This window comes from Siniperca chuatsi, linkage group LG2 (genome assembly GCF_020085105.1).
Source record: "Siniperca chuatsi isolate FFG_IHB_CAS linkage group LG2, ASM2008510v1, whole genome shotgun sequence".
Lineage (NCBI taxonomy): Eukaryota > Metazoa > Chordata > Actinopteri > Centrarchiformes > Sinipercidae > Siniperca > Siniperca chuatsi.
In genome coordinates, this window is record NC_058043.1 from 6752722 (window position 1) to 6776732 (window position 24011).

At 40.9% G+C, this 24011-nt stretch overlaps 1 protein-coding gene and 1 pseudogene across 3 annotated transcripts in view; one reads left to right on the top strand and one right to left on the bottom strand.

Annotated features, from left to right (window-relative positions):
- stab1 (stabilin 1) overlaps positions 1–21653 on the bottom strand; it is a 100584-nt gene extending 78931 nt beyond the window's left edge. Inside the window, exons 1-12 of one of the 3 annotated variants that reach the window (XM_044165532.1) lie at positions 21044–21653; positions 18421–18548; positions 18125–18240; positions 14575–14660; positions 14203–14272; positions 13940–14035; positions 13189–13302; positions 12094–12281; positions 11725–11861; positions 9656–9783; positions 8954–9030; positions 5204–5326 (exon numbers count right to left, since the gene is read on the bottom strand). In XM_044165532.1, coding sequence (XP_044021467.1) covers positions 5204–5326; positions 8954–9030; positions 9656–9783; positions 11725–11861; positions 12094–12281; positions 13189–13302; positions 13940–14035; positions 14203–14272; positions 14575–14660; positions 18125–18240; positions 18421–18548; positions 21044–21097 — 1317 coding nt within the window. In that variant the 5' untranslated portion in view covers positions 21098–21653. Of the gene's footprint in view, positions 1–5203; positions 5327–8953; positions 9031–9655; positions 9784–11724; positions 11862–12093; positions 12282–13188; positions 13303–13939; positions 14036–14202; positions 14273–14574; positions 14661–18124; positions 18241–18420; positions 18549–18649; positions 18783–21043 lie in introns of those variants that run through there. The other 2 variants (XM_044165522.1, XM_044165540.1) reach the window with 2 other exon arrangements.
- LOC122861349 lies at positions 168–3304 on the top strand (annotated as a pseudogene).
- Positions 21654–24011: the final 2358 nt, after the last annotated feature.

Sequence of the window (24011 nt, forward strand, 5' to 3'; positions counted from 1 at the left end):
AGTAACAGAAAATGCTTAGAGAGCTGAATAAACTAATTCTACTCCAATACAGATTATGGCTGGACCCTCACAACCAAAATACATGCTGAGGGACGACTTTCTTTCACAAATTCATCTAAGGTTCCTTGCAATACTTTGGATAATCTCGCCAAAGGGAAATTTGATAGTAATTAATCATACCAGATTGATAAAGTAGGTAGATAATATAATATGGAGTTGAGTTAAAATAACTCCTTATTTGTAGGGCTAATTTTTAAAACTGGACATTTAACTCATAAAGAATCTAGTATTTTAGACAGCAGGTAGCAACTCCAATGACGAGTCCTTCTACTCTCTACATCATGTTAAGATTTTACAAATAAATCAAAGGCTTTTAACATCTTAACATGAAAGATTTTAACCTGTGAAAGGTTAGAAATTTTGTACTAAAAAGACTAAAAACTAGACATTTTGGTCAAGTGGCTTGTAACACACACCTGGTATGATAAACATGTCTTGACAAAGCACCACCCCCTCTCTGACTCAACACAGACAAACAGGAAACACTGCTTTTCATTCCTTGTTCCTGAGAGAAGATACGATTCACACCAAAACCACCACATCCACTGAGAGAGGACAGTTGCAGGAGGGAACACTGGATTCACTGGAATACTGAATACTTACACTTCAACCTGCTGCTGGTTCCACGTAACGAACTGGAAGAGCCACAACTCAAAGTTGAAAGTAACTTTCAAGGAATGTTCTGAAGTGACTGACTTCTCTGTCTGCTTTCTGTGTATTTAGCTTCACTCAGAGACAAAATGTCTTCCAGATCAGAGGTGGATCTCTGCTGTCCTGTCTGCCAGGACATCTTCAAAGATCCTGTTGTCCTGTCATGTAGCCACAGCTTCTGTAAAGACTGTCTGCACAGATGGTGGAGAACGAAGCAAACACGTGAGTGTCCGTGCTGTAAGAGAATATCCTCAAAGAGTAAACCACCTCGTAACCTGGCATTAAAGAACCTGTGTGAGACCTTCTTACTGGAGAGAGCTTCAGCAGGGTCTGAGGCTCTCTGCAGTCTGCACTCTTCTGTCTGACTCAAACTCTTCTGTCTGGACCATCAGCAGCCAGTGTGTCTCGTCTGTCGAGATTCAAAAACACACAGCAACCACAGATTCAGACCCATCGATGAAGCTGCACAGGATCACAGAGAGGAGCTCCAGAAGTCCCTGAAGCCTGTACAGGAGAAACTGAAGCTCTTTGAACAAGTTAAAGGAAACTGTGATCAAACAGCAGAACACATTAAGGTCCAGGCCCGACACACAGAGAGGGAGATTAAGGAGCAGTTTAAGAAGCTTCACGAGTTTCTACAAGAGGAAGAGGAGGCCAGGATCGCTGCTCTGAGGGAGGAAGAAGAGCAGAAGAGTCAGATGATGAAGGAGAAGATTGAGACTCTGAGCAGTGAGATAGCAGCTCTTTCAGACACAATCAGAGCCACAGAGGAGCAGCTGAGAGCTGCAGACGTCTCATTCCTGCAGAACTACAAGGCTGCAGTGGAAAGAATCCAGCAGCGCCCCCTGCTGGATGATCCAGAGCTGGTCTCAGGAGCTCTGATAGATGTGGCCAAACACCTGGGCAACCTGACCTTCAACATCTGGAACAAGATGAAGGAGATGGTCTCCTACACTCCTGTGATTCTGGATCCAAACACAGCCGACCCAGAACTCATCCTGTCTGAAGATCTGACCAGTGTGAGATATGGAGAGAGACAGCAGCTTCCGAATAACCCAAAGAGGACCAAATTCTCCTGCTCCATCCTCAGCTCTGAAGGCTTTAACTCAGGGACTCACAGCTGGGACGTTGAGGTTGGAGACAACAAGGACTGGGAACTGGGCATGTTGGGAGAGTACATCTGGATGAACAAACGCCTACAGTCTGGATTGTGGAGAATTATGTTCTCCAACGGTAAATTCACAGCGTTCTCCACATCAGAGCCAGAGAAAGATCTGACAGTGATGAAGAGGCTCCAGAGGATCAGAGCTCATCTGGACTTTGACAGAGGAAAGTTGTCATTCTCTGATCCTGATGCTAACACACACATACACACCTTCACACACACTTTCACTGACACCCTGTTTGCGTACATTTACACTGAGAATCATGTCCCACTGAAGATTTTACCAGCAAAGGTCTCTGTGACGGTGGAAAAGTACAATTAGAGATTATTATGATAGTGTTGGGCAATGACAATATCTACTGTGAAACAAAATTTCTTAACTATCACAAATTTTTGTTGACTGTTTACCAAGGTATCTTATCAAGTTATCAGTTGTATTAGACCACTGTGGGATCTAATACAACTGATTAATGAGCAGGGCTGTTTCATGGCAATGCTGGATTTACAGGACAAATGCATCAATGTGATGGAGTACTCTGATTTTATTTTCACAGGTTATTATTAATTATTATTATTATTATTATTATTATTATTATTATTATTATTATTATTGTGTGCTTGTTCCTCAAAGTGCATATTACTAAGCTCATAAAAAGTTTAGGATGGAAGAATATATTGGGAATGGTGTGCTATGACTTTTGGTAGCGATGCCGCAAATCATTTGTGCAAAATACACAAATACATTTTTATAGCAAACAATGGGAACTCTTTGCAAGGCATGATCAAACCAACTACCAAGATTCATAGTAACGTATATGATCAGGCTTTAATATGCTTTTATAGTGCCCACTGTGTTTACATTCATTCACATTGCGGTATAGAGTGACGGTGAGTTACGTCGGAGATGTCTGTTAGATGTGCGTTACTAAAAAGGAGAACAGTCTTTCTTTAACTTCCTTTACGTTGTCGTCACTTGCAAATATCTCCACCAGCATCAGAAACTTGTAGGAGAAAACACAAGCAGGCCAAGCTGATTGATATCAGTTCTTGTTGTTTCCACGTGGTATCTCCGTAGTCGCCACAGCCTCAACGTGTAGATACATTTAAGGAGGCGCACATCAGCTACGGCGTAGCTGCAGTGGCTACATGCTTGGGCTCTGTAGCTACGCCGTTACCCCTTAACATACAACAATAAATCAGGCTTAACACCTTAACAACTACATTGCTACACACCTGACACATTAGTTATCAATCTGAAATAGTGGTAGCTAATGGGTACGCAACCGCTTAGCAACAAGACATGTGCATAGCAGTACAGGCACACCTTTTAATGATAATAGAAATGATGATGCTGATGAACATTTTGGCATGATGACATATATATATATATATATATGGAAAAGGCCCCAACAGATGACGTGCTATGTCTCAGGCAATACGTGCTGGAGGAAGGACCATCATGGGAGGACAAACCCCTATGGGATACCGGAACATATATGATATCAAGAAGTCCTACCAATGGCTAGAGCGGGCTGGATTGAAGGACAGCACAGAGGCACTCATCATGGCTGCACAGGAGCAGGCCCTGAGCACCAGAGCAATAGAGGCCCAGATCTACCGCACCAGACAAGACCCAAGGTGTAGGCTGTGCAAAGAGGCCCCTGAGACAATCCAGCACATAACTGCAGGGTGTAAGATGCTGGCAGGAAAAGCATACATGGAGCGCCATAACCAAGTAGCTGGCATAGTGTACAGGAACATCTGCACTGAGTATGGACTGGAAACCCCGAGGTCAAAGTGGGAAACACCTCCAAAGGTGGTAGAGAATGACCGAGCCAGATCCTGTGGGACTTCCAGATCCAGACTGACAGAATGGTAATGGCGAACCAGCCTGACATCGTGGTGGTTGACAAACAGCAGAGGAAAGCCGTTGTGGTTGACGTGGCGATACCAAGCGATGGCAACATCAGGAAGAAGGAACATGAGAAACTAGAGAAGTACCAAGGGCTCAGAGAAAGCTGGAGAAGGCCTGGAAGGTGAAGGCAACAGTGGTGCCCGTGGTCATCGGAGCACTCGGGGCAGTGACCCCCAAACTGGAGGAGTGGCTACAGCAGATCCCTGGAAGAACACCAGACATAGTATATAAAGATATGCGCAGAACCCTAGCTCCCAGGCCTCTGGTAGAGGACCCGAGCTGAGACCACCAGCGGGGGTGAAAAGTTTTATGAGATATGTAATTATTGCCTGTTGATATCGACTTATCGTATACGGACATGACCATGATCATTTCTACTGACCTCGATATTGCCCATTGTGTTAACATGCATGTTTTTAGTTTTTTTTTTTTTACATAAGAATGTCAACAACATTTTGGCCAACATGATGCCAATATAAACAGCAGGGTTTTCCCTACCATTACTATATTGCCTGTTAAGGGATGAATGACTCTATAGCCTACCCCTGTGCCAAATGTTCAATATTTTGTAAGCGCAATTTTTGTTTTAATATTTTTTTCCACACTCCAATTCCAATGTCTGAATAATCTTAAGAATTTTAAATTAAGTTAAAGGGTGTACTTACACTATTATGCTTATCATTATATCAGCGGCATAAAATGGCAATGATATATTTATCGCAATTATTTCTGGGACAATATATCATCCAACAAAAGTAGTTATCGTGACAGGCCTAATGTTGTGACGGGACAAAGTGCTATGAGAGATCACTGGAATATCAGCTAATGAGAAAAAGGAGGTTTCATTTGACAGAACAGGCAGAATGGTGGTATTACTATGTTAACAGTATGAATGTCAACAAAATTAATGAGATGACAATTATAAATTAATTTCCATAGCAGAAACCAAATCTATAACTTGTGGTTTCTTTGTTTTTTCTTTGGATTATTCTGATTTTGGCACCAATAAAAATTAAAAGTTTACATTGACTGTGTGTTGTATCCTTGGGATCATCTTATACTAGACATTTTGAACATTTATACCTCATGAGGACTTTTCCATCATCAGGATCACTGGAATATTTGTTCCATCTTCAGTCTGGCTGCTGTGACTGCCAAACATTCATATTATTGTTTTAACATTTTAAGACGCTGGTCAAAGTAATGAAGCTTTTCCTCTTGAGTTTCCAGTCACATCAGTACATTAGAACTAAAACACTGCCCTCTGAATTCCAAACTTCAAATTATTGTAAGTCTTGACTTTATACTTGAAAGAGGGAAGAAAACTGCAATGCAGCTTTTTTATGTCATTAACATCTACTGTAGTTCGAAAGTTGTTCACAGGGTTGTGGAGTTTGGAGAGGAAGCATTACCTTGTTGTCTTTGTTCCTCAACCTGGCTCCTCCATACAGGTTGATGTCTCGTCCCTCCAGATCCTTGTAGAGGTGCTGACCCAGGATCAGGTGGTTTTTACACACCACCTCCTCATTAACACCCTGTAGAGACAGTGTAGGTGAGTAGATCAATAATCTGGAAGTCATTTATTGATCATTTTCTTCCTACTAGTTGTTGAAAACAGGCTATCAGAGGTGTGTCATATGTTACAGCAGGTTTACCAAACAGGCAGTTAGCACTGGAACCACAGGAACATCTGCACTCTCTCTTAAAAAATAACAAGTGCAAATGTTTAAAGGCTCAAATATGGAAAAGTAAACAAAGCTTCAAACTGAATGAAGGGAATCCAACAGAAGTCCAACTGATGCAATAAGACATTTTACTCAAAATGAAAGTGACATAGAAGACCTAACGTAGAAAAGGTTTCAGTCGCAGTCATCTGGACACTGTTTTCAGAATCAAGACGTCGGATGGGAGCCGAAACGTCTTGATTCTGAAAACAGTGTCCAGATGACTACGACTGAAACCTTTTCTACACTCCTGGACGAATGAGGGACTAAACCGTCTTATATAGAAGACATAAATGACTCTGAGATACACCCTAAGGTGCGCTAGGATTGTGATCTAACCTGGGATTATAGGGTGTTTATGGGTCTTTGATTATCGCAAAAGGGTGGGGTCCTGATGTGGTCATTAGCACTGCCTGGTTTTGTATTTGGTCTGTTGAAAGGAACATTTTCTGTTTTTGTCACTTTCACTACATGAATATTTTTTGTATCAGTTGGCTTCGTCTTTGATTTCCTTTCCCACAGCAGAGGTTTGACTAAATCATTGTCTACTGCCATAAAAGTACAACCAGTCAGTAATGTCTGCTCTGTCTCTGAGCAGCTGAGATTATTTGGGCTTGGAGAGTTTCAAGTCATGAGGCTGTCGAAAAGTACTAACTGATTTTTGCAGTTATGTCTGTAAACCAGTCAGAAGCAGAGTTGTACACAAAGTAGATAAAAAGCCAGATTTTGATTTGATGCTTTTTACACACACACACACACACACACACGCACACTTACCCTAACCTTTGATTACGTTCTGGAGCTAGAAAGGAATGCATTTATGATTTAGTTTAATAACCCCTCTCGCCCCTCTTTCTAAAACTTGTATCATATCAAAACTGTGAATTAATAGGCAAGAACTTGTCCTGCAGCAGCCGAATCAAACAGAGTTCATCCAAGTGAAAAGTCACAAGTTCAGACTTTCCATGCAGTTTTTCACTTCAGGAAAATTATTAAAAGGTTTATAGAGCTTTACTAATGTTCATGTTACATTTTAGATGATTTTCCATTTGATTTCATATATTTCCATATACCTGTGTTCAATAATATGTATACTTTACATTTATGTCGACCATTCTGAATTCAAGAAAGACAGGTTTACATTTTTAGATTATTTGTTGCAGGTGTCAGTCAGTATCAGTCTCCATGCGTAACCAGAAGTCGAGCCGAGAACAGGATTTTGTGCTTTATGATGCCTTTATCACGCAGCACCTGGTGCACTTCATTTTAACTTTGTTGCTTCTTGTGGGTCTCAACAGACAGACCTGGAAAGAAACTGATGTTTTTGTCTATGTATATCACGTTCCCTTCCTCTCAGTTATTAGTGGGCAAGATCCTTACTTAGAGCTTTGGGAAGCCAGCTTTGCAAGAAGGCACATACATCCTGACCCTCTTCTTTCTCAGGGAGGCCTACCAGTCTTATTTCTACGACTCCGACACTCCATTTCATCCACTTGTGACTGCAGTAATTTTGCACACATTTTGAGTTGATTAATTTTGTCCTCTGCACCTGAGATGTGTTCCTCGGCTTCAGTGATTTGTTGTTTAACTTCTCAAACAGCCGACAAAACCGCCTCAATTTAGTTGGTAACTTGATCTTCCATCTCCTTAATGCTGCTCATTATTTCAGCACGGCTTGTACTGGGGCGCTCATTGCCTCTAGCGTTTTCTTGCTCAGGTGTGCTACCTCCGCCAGGTACAAGGTCGCCCATATGGGTAACTTTCACTAGATTCTTCTTTTTTAGCATCGTTGCACAGATAGAATAAAACACAGTTCGCTTATTTGTGCAAGTTAACTGAAAAAGATTTGGTTTACTTCAGTATTTAGCAGTTTTGTTTGATCCAGTGCAGTTCAGCCCTGCAGCATAACCAGAACTACTGAGTCAATGTTAAGTCACAAGTCTTCATTAATTTTGATGAGATGGAAACCTTTTAAGTCTGAACTCAAGTCCACACTTACGTTTTTATGGGGAGGTTCCATTTAGTGTCTTACTGTTTTGAATTGCACTAAAAAAATCGTTTGAATTCTTGCTTTAAATATCTAAAATTTTAAATTTCCAACTCAGGTTTCTATGGTTACCTCAGATTTCACAGTCAGGGTGTCTGTGTGTTTCATGTCTTTATATCCCGGTGGGGACTTTAACCTGAATGCACACTAACCCATTGGGACCTCAGTTTTTGTCCCCACAGGTAGAGACTGCTTTTTGAAGGTTAAGACTTGGTTTTAGGGTACAGGTTACAATTAGGTTATGGTTAGGGTTAGGGTTAAGGTTAGGCATTTAGTTGTGATGGTTAAGGTTAGGGGCTAGGGAAAGCATTATGTCAATGTGCGTGTGTGTATGTGTGCGTGCCCAGAGGCCACACACTCTGGTTTGTTCTAGTTTGTACTGAAAATCTGTCACTAGTTGTCTCTGTTTTCAGGCCGAGCTGAGAGTTTATGTGTGTGTGTGTGTGTGTGTGTGTGTGTGTGTGTGTGTGTGTGTGTGTGTGTGTGTGTGTGTGTGTGTGAGAGAGAGATCGGGAAGGTACAAGGTGACGAGAGAGGAGTATAATTTATAGACGTTATCATCTAACATTCTTTGTTTTATCTGCTGACACTGTTTCATTATGTTTGATGATTTAAGCCTAGCTACAACTCTAGCAAGTCTTAGGTAAACATTACGGTACGTCCAGACATGCAGCTATAAACAAGAAGCAGCAGGATGTCAGTTATTTTCAAAGGAAACCTGCTACACAGCAAGGCATCAGAGGTGCAAAGCAGTTGATGCATGTGTCCTACAGCAAGGGGGAGCAACACCTCAGACAAAACAATAGAGCTATGAAGTGTGAGAAGTTATTTTGAGCATACAGGGAACTTGCAGTAACAGTGTCGTTCATTTTCTTATGGACAAATGTTAGGTGACTGACCACTGTGTACAAAAATATCTCCTATGTCCTTTGATAAAAAAAAGTTACAGGTACAAGGAGCCTGTGGACATAAAAACTGAAGGAGAGAAGACAACTACGACTCCCAAGGTGCATTTAAGTAAGAAACATCCAATCACAGAGCTTCACAGAGCTGTTGAGTGCGCCACTTACGGCAAGCTGAGGCTAAAGATTACACTGCTGAATGTCTTATCAGGTTTCTACACTTTCACATTCTGGATCAGATTGGGATGAATCTGCCAACTATGGTGATGGGTTTTGTTCCCAACTGTTCTGAATTTGAAACAGCTCTGATTCACACCTCTTTAGAGCCATTCACCAAAATGACTATGAATAAATATGAATAAATCTATAGTATGGTTACAATATGCAGGAGACTCCTGCGTTTCTGTGCTGAGGAACATTGAGGAGATCATTAAAAGAAAACCTTGAAATGGTCAGACAGACAGACAGACAGACAGACAGGTGACCTACAGTCAGAGGTGTTTTCAGCAGAGGGATGAAAGCTGTGAAGGGTCCGTTGTGACTCAGCAGCTGTAAACAGCCTCTCTCTGAAAAACAAATACATATCAGAATCAGCTTTATTGCCCATGTATGTGTACACATACATTCATTGCCTTTCAACGTTACACACAATTCCAATAGAAAAGAGATAGATATAGACATACAGCTAAAAACAAGGACAACAAAGCTGAACAAAGATGTGATATTATATATATAGAAAAAGCAACAATGACCAACAGCATACAATATCTATATACAAGTCAAGTGTTTCTGTAAATTGTAAACAAATACAAATATACCAAAGGTCAAAGGTGCCAGCAAAGGTAAAACATAGCAGCAACAACAAGTAGGGAGACAATTAGAAAAATGACTTGTCTCTTAATTTACAATATTGTTAAACACATAATTCTGTGGTCTATTTTTCACCTTGTATGAGAATCTTGATAGATTCACATTATTGTTATTGTTTATATAATGAATATACAGTTTTGGCCCTAATTGTTTCCAAGATAAAATCCAGAAGGAAAAATAATAATTGGTCTTGAATCGTATCACCAACTTGAATCAAATTGAATTGGATTTTTGTTTAGCCAGTGATTCACACCACTGAAATAGTATAATACAGTTTAGCATAACAAACATTTTTAAACAGTGTATTTGTGGTTCTTTTACCAAACAGGGCAACGGCTCCGGTCAGATTTTCTCTCTGGCTTCCACTCTTGTCCAGCTCTATCAGTTGCTCCATCAGGTTACCATAACAACGCTGGCCGTCACCAATCTGACCCGCCTCACACACACACCTGAGAGAGGGGGGATGACTAATGAAACTACAATACACACACATTCACACAAAAACTAACAAAGAGTCAAAGACAGAGAGAAAAACTGTGTCTGACATCAGCTGTTTTTCTTCTAGTCCTAGTTCTAGACCTGAGATAGCTCTACTTTCCGCTGCTGTGCTCTTCCAGCCCCTTAGCAATTAATGATTGCTCTACGGTTTTATGCTACAGGATCTTTCCAGTCAGTAATAGGCGAGGTATTTCATGTCCACAGGTCAACGGTGTGCCGCGTCATTCCCAGAGTTTCAAATGCCCTTTCCCTTCTGCTGAACACCGTGGTGAAGTTCCAGTCAAAACAGTATGAGTATGAGAGAGCGGCGCACTCCTTTAATGTTGCCGGTGTGCGGGGTGATAGACGGGGCCCACATCAGGATTCAAGCGCCCATACAGTGAAGATCAATTTGTTAACAGAAAAAACCCAACATTCAATCAATGTCCAGTCAGTTTGCAATCATGAAAATAAAATAACCAACGTTGTAGCACAATGGCCTGGCAGTTCCCGTGATGCTCGGACACTGGATGAGAGCACTATCTATAGGCCAACTTTGTGAGACGATAAAAGGAGGCGATAACAGTCTAACAAGCGCCAGTTCAAGCAAACGGTCTCCATGGAAACTGTAGAAATTTACTGCTGTAAAATCTCTTTCAATGCAGTAAATGCCTCAACGTTTGTCCTCAAATAAAGAAAGCTCTTCAGGGATTCTGTGCAACACCCTTAAGTAAGTTCCTCAGCTAAGGACAAATTAAGCAAATTAAAGTGTAATACTTTACTTTACCTTGAGAAAACTCAAGGTGCTTTGTGCAACCGGCCCCTGGCCCTTAATCTACATCTGGTTCTGGTTCTAGTCCTTGTCTAGTTCTAGATCTTATTTTAGACGTGAATCTAGTTCTGGCCTTGGTGCTAGTTCTGATCCAAGTTCTAGTTCTAGATTTAGAGATTAATAAAGACAGAAACCTGGTTTTAATAACAAAGAAAGAAAAAGCAATTGGCTCTGGGTCTACTTCTGTTTGTGGGTCTAGTCCTGGTTCTAGTTCTAGTGACAAAGAAGCAGATAAAATGATCCATTATTTATTATTATTTATACCTCTGAGTTCAGGTCTTATTCTATACCAGGTTCTGGGTTTTGGCCTGAACCTTGTTCTAGTTGCAGCGATCAACAGAGAGACAGAGAGTAACCTGATTCTAGGTCTGGTTCTAGAACCTGATTCTAGCCCTGCTTCTAGACTTGATTCTAGTTGTAGAGAGCGAGAGACAGACAGCTATATAGAAACTGGATCTGGGTTTACAACTGGATCTGGTCTAGTTCTAGGGGGAAAGAAACAGACACAGAGAAGAGGAATTCTTTCTGAGTCTAGGTCTTATTCTAGACCTGGTTCTGGTTTTCGACCTGGTGCTAGTTCTAGTTCTAGAGAGAAACAGCGAGACAGAGAGAAACCTGATTCTAGTTCTGGTTTTAGATATGGTTTTAATGCTAGAGAGCAAGACAGAGAGAGGCAGACAAAGAATAAAACTAGCTCTTGGTCTACTTCTAGTTCTAGTTGCTGTCAAGCTCTATTTTTAGACCTAATTCTTGTTCTAGTCTTGGTGCTAGTTCTAGATCTAGAAAGCAAAAGAGAGCCAGGAATAGAGACTTTGTTATAGATCTAGTTGCAGTTGGCTCTAGTCCTAGTTCTAGGTCTAGTTCTAGAGAGCAACAGAAAGAAACCTGGTTCTAGTGCTGGTTCCACATATGGTTCTAGTGCTAGAGAGCAAGAGCGACAAACAAAGAATGACAAAGAAACTGGCTCTGTGTCCACTTCTGGTTCTAGTCCTTGTCTAGTTCTACTCTAGTTGTGTCCAGACCTGGATCTAGCTCTAGTTCTAGAGAGCAAAAGACAGACAGAAGCGTTTGCGTGTCTGACCTGGGTTGTCCATCCAGTTCAGTTTGACAGATAGCTGTGGGGTCACAGGTGTCCGCTGAGCAGGCAGAGACCAGCTGACAACCAAACTCAGGGTTGCCACCTACAGGGGACATACCGAACATACACTCGCAGCTGGACTGAGAGACAGACAGACAAAGACAGAGTGAGGTTAAACACAGTTTCAGGATTTAGCTCTGGTTAGATTCTGGACTCAATACCGACTCATGAATTTCTGTTCTGACATCAACTCTCTGTCTTGTTGGTTCTGGTACTGATGGTCATTCTAGTCCTGGTTCCAGTCAAGGACAAGTCTTGTTCTAGACCTGGCTCTCAACCTGGTTCTGGTCCTGGCTCTGGAGGCGTCCTCACCTTGTCGGGTCCTTTGAAGACACATATGGTGGAATTGGTGGGACACCCTCCGTTGTTCTCAGAGCAAGGGTTTTTGGGTACACAGATCTTGCCATCACCCTGGTAGCCGGGCTTACAGACACAGCTGATCTTTGACCCCTGTGAGGAGCACTGGGCGTTGACGTCACAGTCCCTTGCTGAGCAAATACCTGAACAAGAAAATGAAGATCTAACTCAGTCCAGACTCTAGGATTTTTTTATCCTCATAATGAAAAAAACCCCAAAACATTCACAAAACACTCTTGTTCATTGAAATAAAAATAAAAACAGGAATTAGCCCTAGTACTAGTCCTGCTTCTAGTGGGCAAGAAACAGAGTGTGACACGGAGGAATTCATTCTGGGTCAAGGTCTTGTTCTAGCCCTGGTTCAAGTTCTAGAGACAAACTATTATTTTAGACCTGTTTTTAGTTCTCGTCCTGATCATAGCACTGTATCTAAACAGCCAAAGGGAGACTCTGTTCTCGTTCTAGTGAGAAAAGACCTGGTTCCAATTCTGGTTCTAGTCCAGATTCTAGTTCTAGAGAGCAAGAAAGACTTAGAAAGAAGAGAGAAACCTTGTTTTAGTTGTAGTTCTGGTTCCAGATCTAGACCTACTGTATTTCTAGGGATAACACAACATAATGCAGTATCAGATATGAATCACTGATAAAACAAGACTAAACAGCTGTAACTTCACTAGCAGCCCTGGGAGACTGTAATGTTCATTACACAGAAATAACATTGTTGGATGGACGAAAAATAAACGAAACTAACAGTGGGGAAAAAATTTAAAGTTTGTCCTGAGGGTGGAGCCAGAGGAAAGGTCATGTTGCTATATAAATCAAAAGAGCGTATCCTCTGTACGGTGGCAGTTTTAGGACATCTCAGACTCAGCTCGCTATTCTCAGCTCTATATACTATATATAAGAACTTTGTCAGCCTCAGCTCTGCTTTGAGCTGAATGCTAATATTAGCATGCAAACACAAATTAGACCAACGGACCGACAGCTTAAACTCAAAGTTGGGATCAAATGAAACAAGAGAAATCTGAGATGACTGTTGAGTTGTGTGTTTACTTGGGCATTTGCCCTGTGGCGTCTTCCTGTGTCCAGGCAAACATTCACATTCGGCGGCGTCTCCCTCTCCTTTACAGTACGAATAGGGGCTGCAGTTACTGCACCTGGTACTCACTGCCAACAACACAGACACAACAGCAGCTCACTGTGGGCAACAATTAAACATCATACAGACAGACAGTAAAAATGAACTGGAGCAATAAATGCAATATGTGTCAACTCATATTTGACTAACTGACACCCAGATGACAAGATGAAAACTATTAGAGCGACTAGAAGAGAACTATCTAACTTTCAATAATTTTTCGGGACCTGCAGACACTACTGAAAAAGCTACTGCAACCTCCTCTGCATGTTTTTCATGGGAAGAAAATAATTTAATCCATACTTCATACTGATTAAGGGTGTAAATGTATTCCAAAAGAAAAGACACAGTTGGATATATACCACTGTTACAGTGGAAATTTCAGCGTAGTGTGTTTTTTTGCTAGGTTGATGTAAATGCTGAAAATAGCATTCATTTAGTTTCAGGTTTCTTTTCCCCTGTATATTTTGGGCCGACAAACCCATCAATTCATCGTGTCCCACCCACTTCTATCAAGGTATCAAAAAATAGAAGGATACCCAGTGAGTATTTGTGAATGATTTAATAATCTATTTTATCCTAACAATATGTAGTTATATATTCTAATATTGCTTAATATGGTTTATGTAATCTAATACAGTGAAATCCAGCATGTCATGCTCTTACCTTGGTCACAGCGCTTTCCGGTGTACGGTGGCTGACACAAACACTGTCCGTCACCCTCTGGACCTTTATTACACACTCCATGTTCACAGTCACACACTGTTCAGACAGACACACAGACAGAGTGCAGTTTTTCAAACTGTGGGTCATTCTTACAGCTGTTAAACATACACTAGTCTTCCAATTTGAATGTGTTTTTTTAGTTTCTGCATTTTTCTTTCTCTAACACATGACAACATTTTTACCAGAGAGGTAAGAGAGCCTACCTTTATCACACTTTTCTCCAAAAAAGTTTTCATTTTTACACTCCTGACAGGCAAAGCCCGAGAAACCATCCTAAATAGAGAAAGTTTTTTTTATGATTTGTAATTATTATTTTGCAATATTACCAAGACATCAACAATCTAAATGAGATAAAAAACAAACAAACCAACAACTTCCCCAGTGTCCCCTCCCCACCCAAACACCAAAACACATCCAAAACTCCTGTCAGAGACACAGGCTAACATTGAGCGGTGGTCAATTCTCTCAATGTCATTTAAGTCAATGTTTTTAGTTGTCCCCTATAAATACATAAGTGATATTGATCGCTGAACTCTTTGGCAAACAGGTAGGATAGTCATAGACAGGATACTGACATCACAGACGCAGGTCCCGTTGCCAAGCTCTCCATCCAGACAGGTTCCATGGAAGTTACAGATCTTCCCTGACCAGCTGGGACAGGCTACAGGCAGACAGACAGGTGATTAGACAGGATCACTGTTCCATTTTGCTTCTGTTTAAGGCTCTTGTGCCAAAAACAGCAATCATGCAGGTTCATGTGTTACTGTCACATGGTTGTGATTTGTACTATTGATTGGTTAGAGGGCACATGCCAGGAGGAAGAGACAGAAGAGGAGGAAGGAAACACAAACGCAAGAGAATGCTGCAGATATAGCGAGGAGTTGTTTTGTTGAGACTGTCATGGCAATGAATAATAATAACCTTTATTGCTGAAGTATTTTGGTTTAGTTTCTGTCTGCATATACAGTGGTGTGCAAAAGTGTTTGCCCCCTTCCTGATTTCTTATTTTTTGCATGTTTGTCACACTTAAATGTTTCAGATCATCAAACAAATTTAAATATTAGTCAAAGATAAACACAAGTAAACACAAATTGCAGTTTTTAAATGAAGGTTGTTATATTTAGGGAAAACAAACCTACAAACCTACATGGCCCTGTGTGAAAAAGTGATTGTCCCCTAAACCTAATAACTGGATGGGCCACCCTTAGCAGCAACAACTGCAATCAAGCATTTGCAATAACTTGCAATGAGTCTTTTACAGCGCTGTGGAGAAATTTTGGCCCACTCATCTTTGCAGAATTGTTGTAATTCAGCCACATTGGAGGGTTTTCGAGCATGAACTGCCTTTTTAAGGTCATGCCACAGCATCTCAATAGGATTCAGGTCAGGAGTTTGACTAGGCCACTCCAAAGTCTTCAGGTTATTATTATTCATTGCCATAACAGTCTCAACAAAACAACTCCTCGGTAGTGAATGGTTTGGCAACAGACCAGAAGACATCAGGCCCCGCTCCCACCACCCCGTCGGGAGCTCCACATCGCTTCTCTGGCGTCGGCAACTGCAGGCACTTAGTTTATGTTGTGGCCTGTTAGTAGATTGTATAGCGGTCAGGCTAAGTGGTAATTAATTCACCTAAATGTAACAACAAATCCTTTCTCCAGCACTACCTGTGACACATGTCATGTCACACTGTGTGAGATGATCAAATAAGATCTTGGTCTCAATGTGTGTCAAACTGTCCAATATCAGTTCTGAGGCATGTCAGATTGGGAGATGGGGTTAACCTCAGCTCTGCAGCATAGAAGAAAGAAAGAAAGAGAAAGACAATAAAGGGAGGGGATGCATCAACAACTCATGTCATCTATCTGCAGCAGTCACATGGTGAAAATGTGGTGCTGCTCCTATGTGCTTCTAAAAAAAACTTCAGTTTCAGTTCCTCTAATTACCACATCTCCAGAAACTCTCAATCTGCAATGAATGAAATGGTCGAAATTCTTTTTATTGGAAGAATACAAAGTCAGTCATTTCACTGTAAAATGTTGAGCTCTAGTATCTATTATTTGTATTAGTAGAGAGGTGGCTTTTACTGGACTGGGGTACTTTACTTCACTAATTACTTTAAATTGGTAACACCTGCACAGCAGCGGCTATAACTTTTTGCCTCATCGTTCACCGCGAGTCACGGTAGTTTAATGCAATCAGGAGATTTAACAGCCAACCAATTCACATAAATTCACCGCTGAAAGTAGCGTCAAGTAGCAAAAACACTGATTCAGATCAGCGTTAAACAAGCAAACAGCGCCTTATTCCATGAACTGCTCATTAACAAGCTCTCCCTCTATTAACAGAAAGAAGCTATCACTTACTTATTGTCGTACACACGCAGGTGACAACAAAGGCGAGAGAAAGTCCCAATTAAGCCGACGTTACTTTTTTCTACCTGAGACAGAAACTTAGAGGTGTTCTGTCCGGCGTGCGCACAGCGGTGCATGATTGGCGTAAAAAGATGACGATAAATGAAACAACCAATCAGAAAACTACAGAAAAACAGAACAGCCAGCCCCGCCTTCCATTTAACTAGAAAGTGTTTACAATATATATATATATATATATATATATATATATATATATATATATATATATATAACTAGCGGTCCAGTGAATGATGCATCTGGAGCTGCATGATTTGAAAATGACCGCTGTTTCACAGACTCTCAGTCAAAGGCAGGGGGAGGAGGGCCATTTTAAATCCATGAATTCATACATTTGGTAAGAATGTCAATATTAACACCAGCACTGATGTGTTTCATCACAGGACAGCCATAACATTTAGTTTACACCTTTCAAATAACAGTTTAAGTGCGCAGTACCTCTTCAAATATTAAGGGGCGCTGTATCTGTAGGAACGTGATTGGTTGACTGACAGGTGCCTTGACCCAGTAGTGGTGATTGCTGCTTGCTCGTCACACCTCAGCTCCACTCAGCTTTTTTTTTTTAAAAAAAGTAAATTTCCTCTCTCTTCAGAAAACTCTGGCTGACAGCTGATTGCTTTTTGATAATGTGGTTGCCTAGCAACAACAAAAACTCAGGGTCCTGACTCTTGTGTGGTGTCCTGTGTAAATGAGATGTATGCCTGTTAGTTGGTTAGTTACTTAAATAAACATAAATACAGGTTAATAACAACACCTGTGATTGGCTATACTGACACTGTGAATAAGTGATCGCAGGGAGGGTTGGAGAAGACAGAAAGTTGTCTTCCTAACACACAGCTCCGACCAGGCGTACTGTAGCCCACATAACTGTTTTCCAAAAGCTCACTTTTCCTCATCAGCACTAAAACTTGCGGCCTGTGTTTTCAGATTCATCCTCTTTTTTTTTTGGGTGAGAAAAATGCTGTCTTAGTGTGGATGGAGGGCCGAATCGAATGCTTATCAGACACCAAAACACAGCACGGTAGTGTCGAATACGGTGAAATGAGATCCCAGTATGTCCTGGGAATTCTTGCCAAAATCGGGTCCTGTGGGATCCCAGGATTTTTAGCGTGTGTGTGCTCATCTGTTTGTCTACTTTTAAGAGGAATTGTTTTCCTACTAAAAATATTGCCACATAGTCCAGTGAATATTTAGAAATATCAGCAGAAAATAAGAATAAATGTAATTCTATGATTAATTATCCACAGTTCTGTTCAAATTAAATAAAATTTTAAGACTGATATATTCTCAGCAAGGATTTTACAACTCTGTAAAGTTATCACAGTGACAATCATTTTTTTCTCCATGTCCATGATCTAACAGGTGAACAGTAGAATTACACCTTCATGTTTAACAAAGTAATCTACCAGGAGTGGGACTTTGCACGTATTTGACTGACCGGTGCAGTATGTTGCAAGATGATGTCAAATTGTGTTGCGACAAAAGTTGAGCAGGTTCAACTTTTTTACCGACAAATTTTTCTGCCTTTGCCTTCTGTGGCTGAACCAACACTGTCGTCCGACTTAATGAATGAGGGGCCAACGTTTTTTTCATGCAATGCTGTTGTCAGCCTGAATGCAGCGTTAATGTGGATGTACTCTATGTATGTATGTGTGTGTGTGTGTGTGTGTGTGTGTGTGTGTGTGTGTCTTACGGAGACACAGAGGTCCCCAGTACTGTGGGCAACAATGTGGCTCCATGAACCTCTTCAAACAGATGTGCTGACATCCATCCAGCATCACGTCCCTGCCGCCGATCTGCACCACGTAACTGCAGCACACGGTGAACACGAGGTGAAGAAGCTGCTTCAGTCACAGCACATACTACTACTACAAAGCCACAGTTAACTACATCTATGACACTCATGAAGCTAAGGTTTGTGTGTGTGTTAGAGGTGAAAACAATCATGCACTGCTTTGAAGAACTGTGGGTATGTAACCTGGTACGTACCTGCAGTTGGTCGTGCTCACTCTGCTGAAGCCGTGGGGGCAGCTGCTGGTGGCGATGGCGGCACAGGAAGTGCAGACGGTGTGCACGTCCACCCCCTGTGAGATATCACACCGACCAGGAGGAGCAGTCTGAGGGAGCAGAGCAAATCTATGACTGCACGACCAATATTACAATCTGATACCACTTTCTCTCTATATTTCTTAACATTTATCTTTATACGTTTAGAAACCTGTTGTTCTGACGCCAGATGGTACCGTCGGTCTCAGTACAGCCCGGGTTGTAATAAGCAACAGCTTCTACTAAAACTTCCACTGCCACCACTGTTAGGAGCAGTTGTGGTATTGCTGGAGGTGGTAATAGTACCAGAGATAGTAGCCAGTGTTCGAATTACACCGTGGCTTTCGGTGGGAGGTTCATGAATGCGCCCGCCTATGTGCAAAAATATACTATCATACTTTTCACCACTGGATAAAACACATTTACTAACAACACAAGTTGACCAAAGTGAAGAATAATTTTCAAAGGCTTTCAAAAGGCTGTGTAAGAACAAGCAACACTTATATATAACACACATACAGATAACCCCCCAAAAAAGTGGCTTTTGAGGTGGAACTTAAAGGTTTTAGTAGTGAGCGGGCAGCTACGCAGACAGCAAATAATGGCACTGGGATTCTACAACAGCAGCCACGCTGGTTTTACTGGGATATGGACACGTTTCTGATTCACACCTGAAAGATTTACACCAAACTCATTGTGATCAGAATGTATAACAAAACAAACCATCTCAATGTATGCAGACCAAATCTAAAAAGCGTCACCTGATGGTGTCGTCAGTTTGAATCTTGATGCTCTGATGATCTCAGATTTTGGAGATACTTTTCCACAATGTAAATTCTGTTGTATTGTGGATTTTCCCTTTAGAAATGGCAGAGGATACTGTGAGTCCTTAACTGAAAGGGACGAATATCAGCGTTAAGTTTTGTCCAGGTGAGGAATACCTGCCCACAACTACTCTGCTTGGAAATCTGCCGAGGGCTGACTCCGGGTTAGATCTGTATGTGCTTTACAAATACAAGGAAAATTTAGAGGCAGCATTATTGACATATAAAATCGATGTGCAGGCATGAATGAGGGCGAAGCGATACAGATGCACTCCAGGTGGTAAACTACGGTACAGATGCATCTGATCGAACTGACATGATAACAACATGATGCAGTAAAGCCCTAGTTTTTACTCTGATCTGTGTGGGCAAATCAGCTGAAGACAGATTAAATAAGGTTGAACAACAGTTGATAGACAGCTCTGTCCTGTATTCAGACTGCAACATGATCCCTGTTGTCACTGGTCTGAATTTCAAACTTGAAAAACATGGCTACTATTCTGGAGATGCTGTCAATTTTCTTCTTGACTGTCCACCGAAATCAGTTTCTGAATAAATCAATAGCGAGAAATAGACCATGCAGCTGCTGCACCAGGCTTCATTTTATTTTCTACAACACCTAGTTTTAATGGATGTTAACCAGGTTCAAGTGTCCTCTCTCTATTTCTGACTGTGGTGCTGGAAGGGAGAGTCTAGTGCAGAGACACCGGAGAGTTGATATAGGATCCAATGTTTTTAGCCGCGCCAGTGCTGTGGCTCTATGGACGGCAATGTCAGGTGGGCGGCCAGTTAACCACTTTGATCCAGACTGAAAAACCTCAACTATTGGATGGATTGCCGTGAAATGTTTTACACACATTCAAGGTCCCCAGAGGATGAAGCCCTCGGAATTTGGTGATCCCCTGACCTTTCCTCTAGCGCCACCAGTGAAATATTTTGACAACTATAGGATGAATTGCCATGAAATTTGGTGGAGATATTCAAGGTACCTAAGGGATACATTGTCAATTCTTTGGCGATCCTCTGGATCTTCGTCTAGCGCCACCATCAGGTAAAAATCTGCCCAAAAGGTTTATGATCAAATAGCTGCAAAACTAATGACTTTCCCATCAACTTCAGCTGTACTTTGTGTTGTGCTAATTAGCAAATGCTAGCATGCTAAGATGATGAACCAGGTAACTATTACCTGCTAAACATTAGCATGTTAACATGCTGATATAAACGTTTAGCTCAAAGCACCGTTGTGTCTAAGGACAGCCTCACAGAGCCGCTAGCATGAATGTAGACTTTTAGTCTTCTTGAAATTTGATCCATTCTAGAGACTAAAAGTCAGAAGATCTCAGCCTCTGCTGCTTTGATTCTGACCATTCATTATTTAATCTGTCTCTTGTGAGTCCCCCAACTTTCCAAAAGTACAATAATGAATTGCTGGAGTAGTCTTTTAAGGTTCCATTAAGTTAGGGTTTTTGTCAGGACTGTACTAGTACTGTTACTAGTACTGTACTACTAACAGTAGCTTTGGCAGAGACCACATGATCCACAACTTTTCCTTCGTTCTGTGGCCTAAAACGCCATTCGATTCTGTACAAACGTACAAAAATATTCTGTGAGATCAAGCTCCAGAAGAAAAACAATGAGTAGTGTATTTATCAGAGTAAAGCAGTGCACTTATAATTTAGAGATCTAAAGGGAATAAACAGGTGATACAGTATCTCAGTGTAACGGAGTTGGAGGTGTGTTACCTGTTCCTGCAGTGACGTTTGCAGGCAGAGCAGCAGCAGAAGCAGCAGCAGCATGGCTCAAAGTGTCACATCCAAGGGGGGGTGAATAAATCCACCAACCCAGCGTCCTCCTCAGTCAGCAGAAAAAAATCAGTAGAAATTCAGGCAGCGTTGGATCTTCACATCAGTTTTCTCCTCTCACATCTAGTCTGAACTTAAAACACAACCTGCTCTACTAACTGCAGGAAAAACATAGATAAGAACATCCTCTGTGCAGAAAAAAACAAAACTATTAGAAAACAATAGACTTGAATTCCAGCAGCAATAAGTAGGTGTAGGAAAACTGAAAGAAACTAGCCGTTAATAGACTCAAAAACTGAAAAATCACCTCTGGAAAAATATAAGTGCTTAAAATACAAAAATACAAACTACAGTGTGGATCCAGGCAATGTTGGGATTATCAGCAGTATTCTTTGCTCCTTTTCAGCCTGAAGGCAACAATCCCTGTTATGTAGGAACTAAGAAACAAATAACAACTAACAAATTAACTCTCAGCTCAGTTTCCCGCGAGGTAGAGAGCAGCCAGAGAAGCTGGAGCGACTGCTGGCGTCACGTCTTTTCCTCTCTAATCTAGGAAGAGAAAGAAAAAAACAACAACAGAAATTGGCAAAGTAGGAACCTCCCAGCAGAGGTCATCTCCTCCTACTACTCCCCTGGTAGTAACAGCAGCAGTACTAGTAGTAGAAATATTAGTACTAGTAATGCAGCAACAGTAGCTGTTGTAGCACTGTTCTAGCAAAAGTAACAGCAGTATACTGTGGCAGCAAAAGTATACATGTTGTAACACACATCACTTCCTTCTCTCCCTCTACAAACTTCAAGAGCTCTGGACTCTCTGGTGACTATTGTACATGGATTACAGTACCTAAAGACCACTGGTTCCCAACCCAGCCTGAGCAGTCATGAGATAATTAACAAATAAGGGAAGAGGAAGAAAAAGAATCTCAGCCACACAAAATTATCATTATTTTTCTGACTTTTTATCAAATGTAGGCTCTTTTCTTATGAAATACTGGAGAGTTTTACTTCTACAGGACTCTAAAATCAAATTAAACAATCAACAAGATCAAATAAGATCAGTTGAGGGATTACATGCTCCTCTACAGTTTGAGTAAATTCTTCAAAGCTTTCAGAACCTCAAAACTGTATCTATGTACAGTACTTGTGTAAAAGTACTCAGTTACCTTCCACCTTTGCAGCAGTAGTTACCGTCAGACTAACAGACCGCAGACTGCTACTTTTTTGTAGCACTTTTTGTAACAGTGCAATCAGTTTATTACAAAAACAAAATGACACTGCAGAAAGTTCAGTTAGAAATATGATCCTGGAGGAACAGCTGTACCAAGTCATAGAAAACACACTGATCTTTGGGTTTAATCACTTTTATCAAACTGTTTTGAGAACTTCTTAGAAATATACCATTAAGAAATGGTATATTTCTAAGATATAAACTATTCATTTGACAAGTTTCTTAGGCTTATTGTAGTAGTTTTTATTGGATTTATTACATAGCTTTGGATTTATTATAACCCTGGATTCAAGTTATAATTGCTGGATTATTTAATATCGGATTTTTACTACATTTATTTGTTCATCTTTTGTATTTTCCCTTTTCCCTTTCGAGGTCTCCTACTGTACATCAGGTTGTCTGAGGACAGGGGATCTCTCTTCTTTACATGCTCAGGTGTTTGTTAAAGAGCTGTTCTTTGTATTTGTAGAGTTTGGGCTGGTAAGGAACTGTTGCTGTTGTAAACCTTTTGAGACATTGGAAATGATATTTGATGATTCAAATAAAGTGGATATATTGACTACTACTACTACTACTAAATAATCGTAATAGCAGGTAATATTATAATATTCTGGCCTCTAACTCTGAGGTCTGTCTGAAAAGAGAGAGAGAGGTTGAGAGAAATCCTCTCTCTTCCTGACAGGAAGTTTGGTCGTCCCAGTGGGGCGGTGTGATTTTGACAGATTTCCTGGTCAGCTGACACAACTCCTGTGTTTGCTTCTCAGAATTAAAAGAACCAAATGTGAAAGCTGAGTTTCTTTCCTGTTTTAATTTAGTTTGACTTGATGAACACATGACAGATGCAGCAAGGAGAGTCTGACCAGAGAGGGTCAAAGGTCAAATAGCAAGCAGACCGAACAATAGCAGGAAGCAGGCAGACAATGAACCGCTGCAGGACTCTTCAGCAGTAGATTTTTCCCTGCCAGATTTCCAGACACAGTTGGGAGATTTTAACCAGCAACCTTCCAGCCATAAACTTTTACCGATTTTCACCAAAATTTCAGTGATGGTGATTTGATTTTGCTGTTAAACTGTTGCATCAGTCTATTTTTACTTGCCCCAGACAGCCGATGCACCAACTTTATAAACATTAACTGTAGCTGGCTAGCAACATATGCACTGACTGGTGTGTGTTTTGCAGTTCAGACTCAGATCTCACAACTCACCAAGAATTCCACTTCTATTATTTTCAGCTAATTTCCCTCAACTCGCACAGTCACGTCTTTGCCACAATTCGTGCCACCGAGGGGAAATTAGCATCTACCCTTGTCTCTGCATTGACTTTATATTCATTCGTGCTGCCTTTAACATTTGCTTCACATTCATTCTGAACACACCTTCAGGAAAAATATTGCTATTTAAATCAGTTTAAAATAAATCATAACATAAAGTCAGAAATTAATCTGATGGTTGTTGAAGTTATGGCCTTGAAAAGGCATAAAATGTCATTTAACCATACATTTTATATTACAATACTGATGCCCATGTGGCCAATTGAGATCATTTTTCATTAGGACATTGCGAACATTTACTTAATTTACTATATAAAGAGAAATTTTTGACAGTCCTTGTCCTACAGAATTAAAATCCTAACGAGACTAAAGCTTGAATTATGCTTTTCTGAATATGCAAGTAAACATC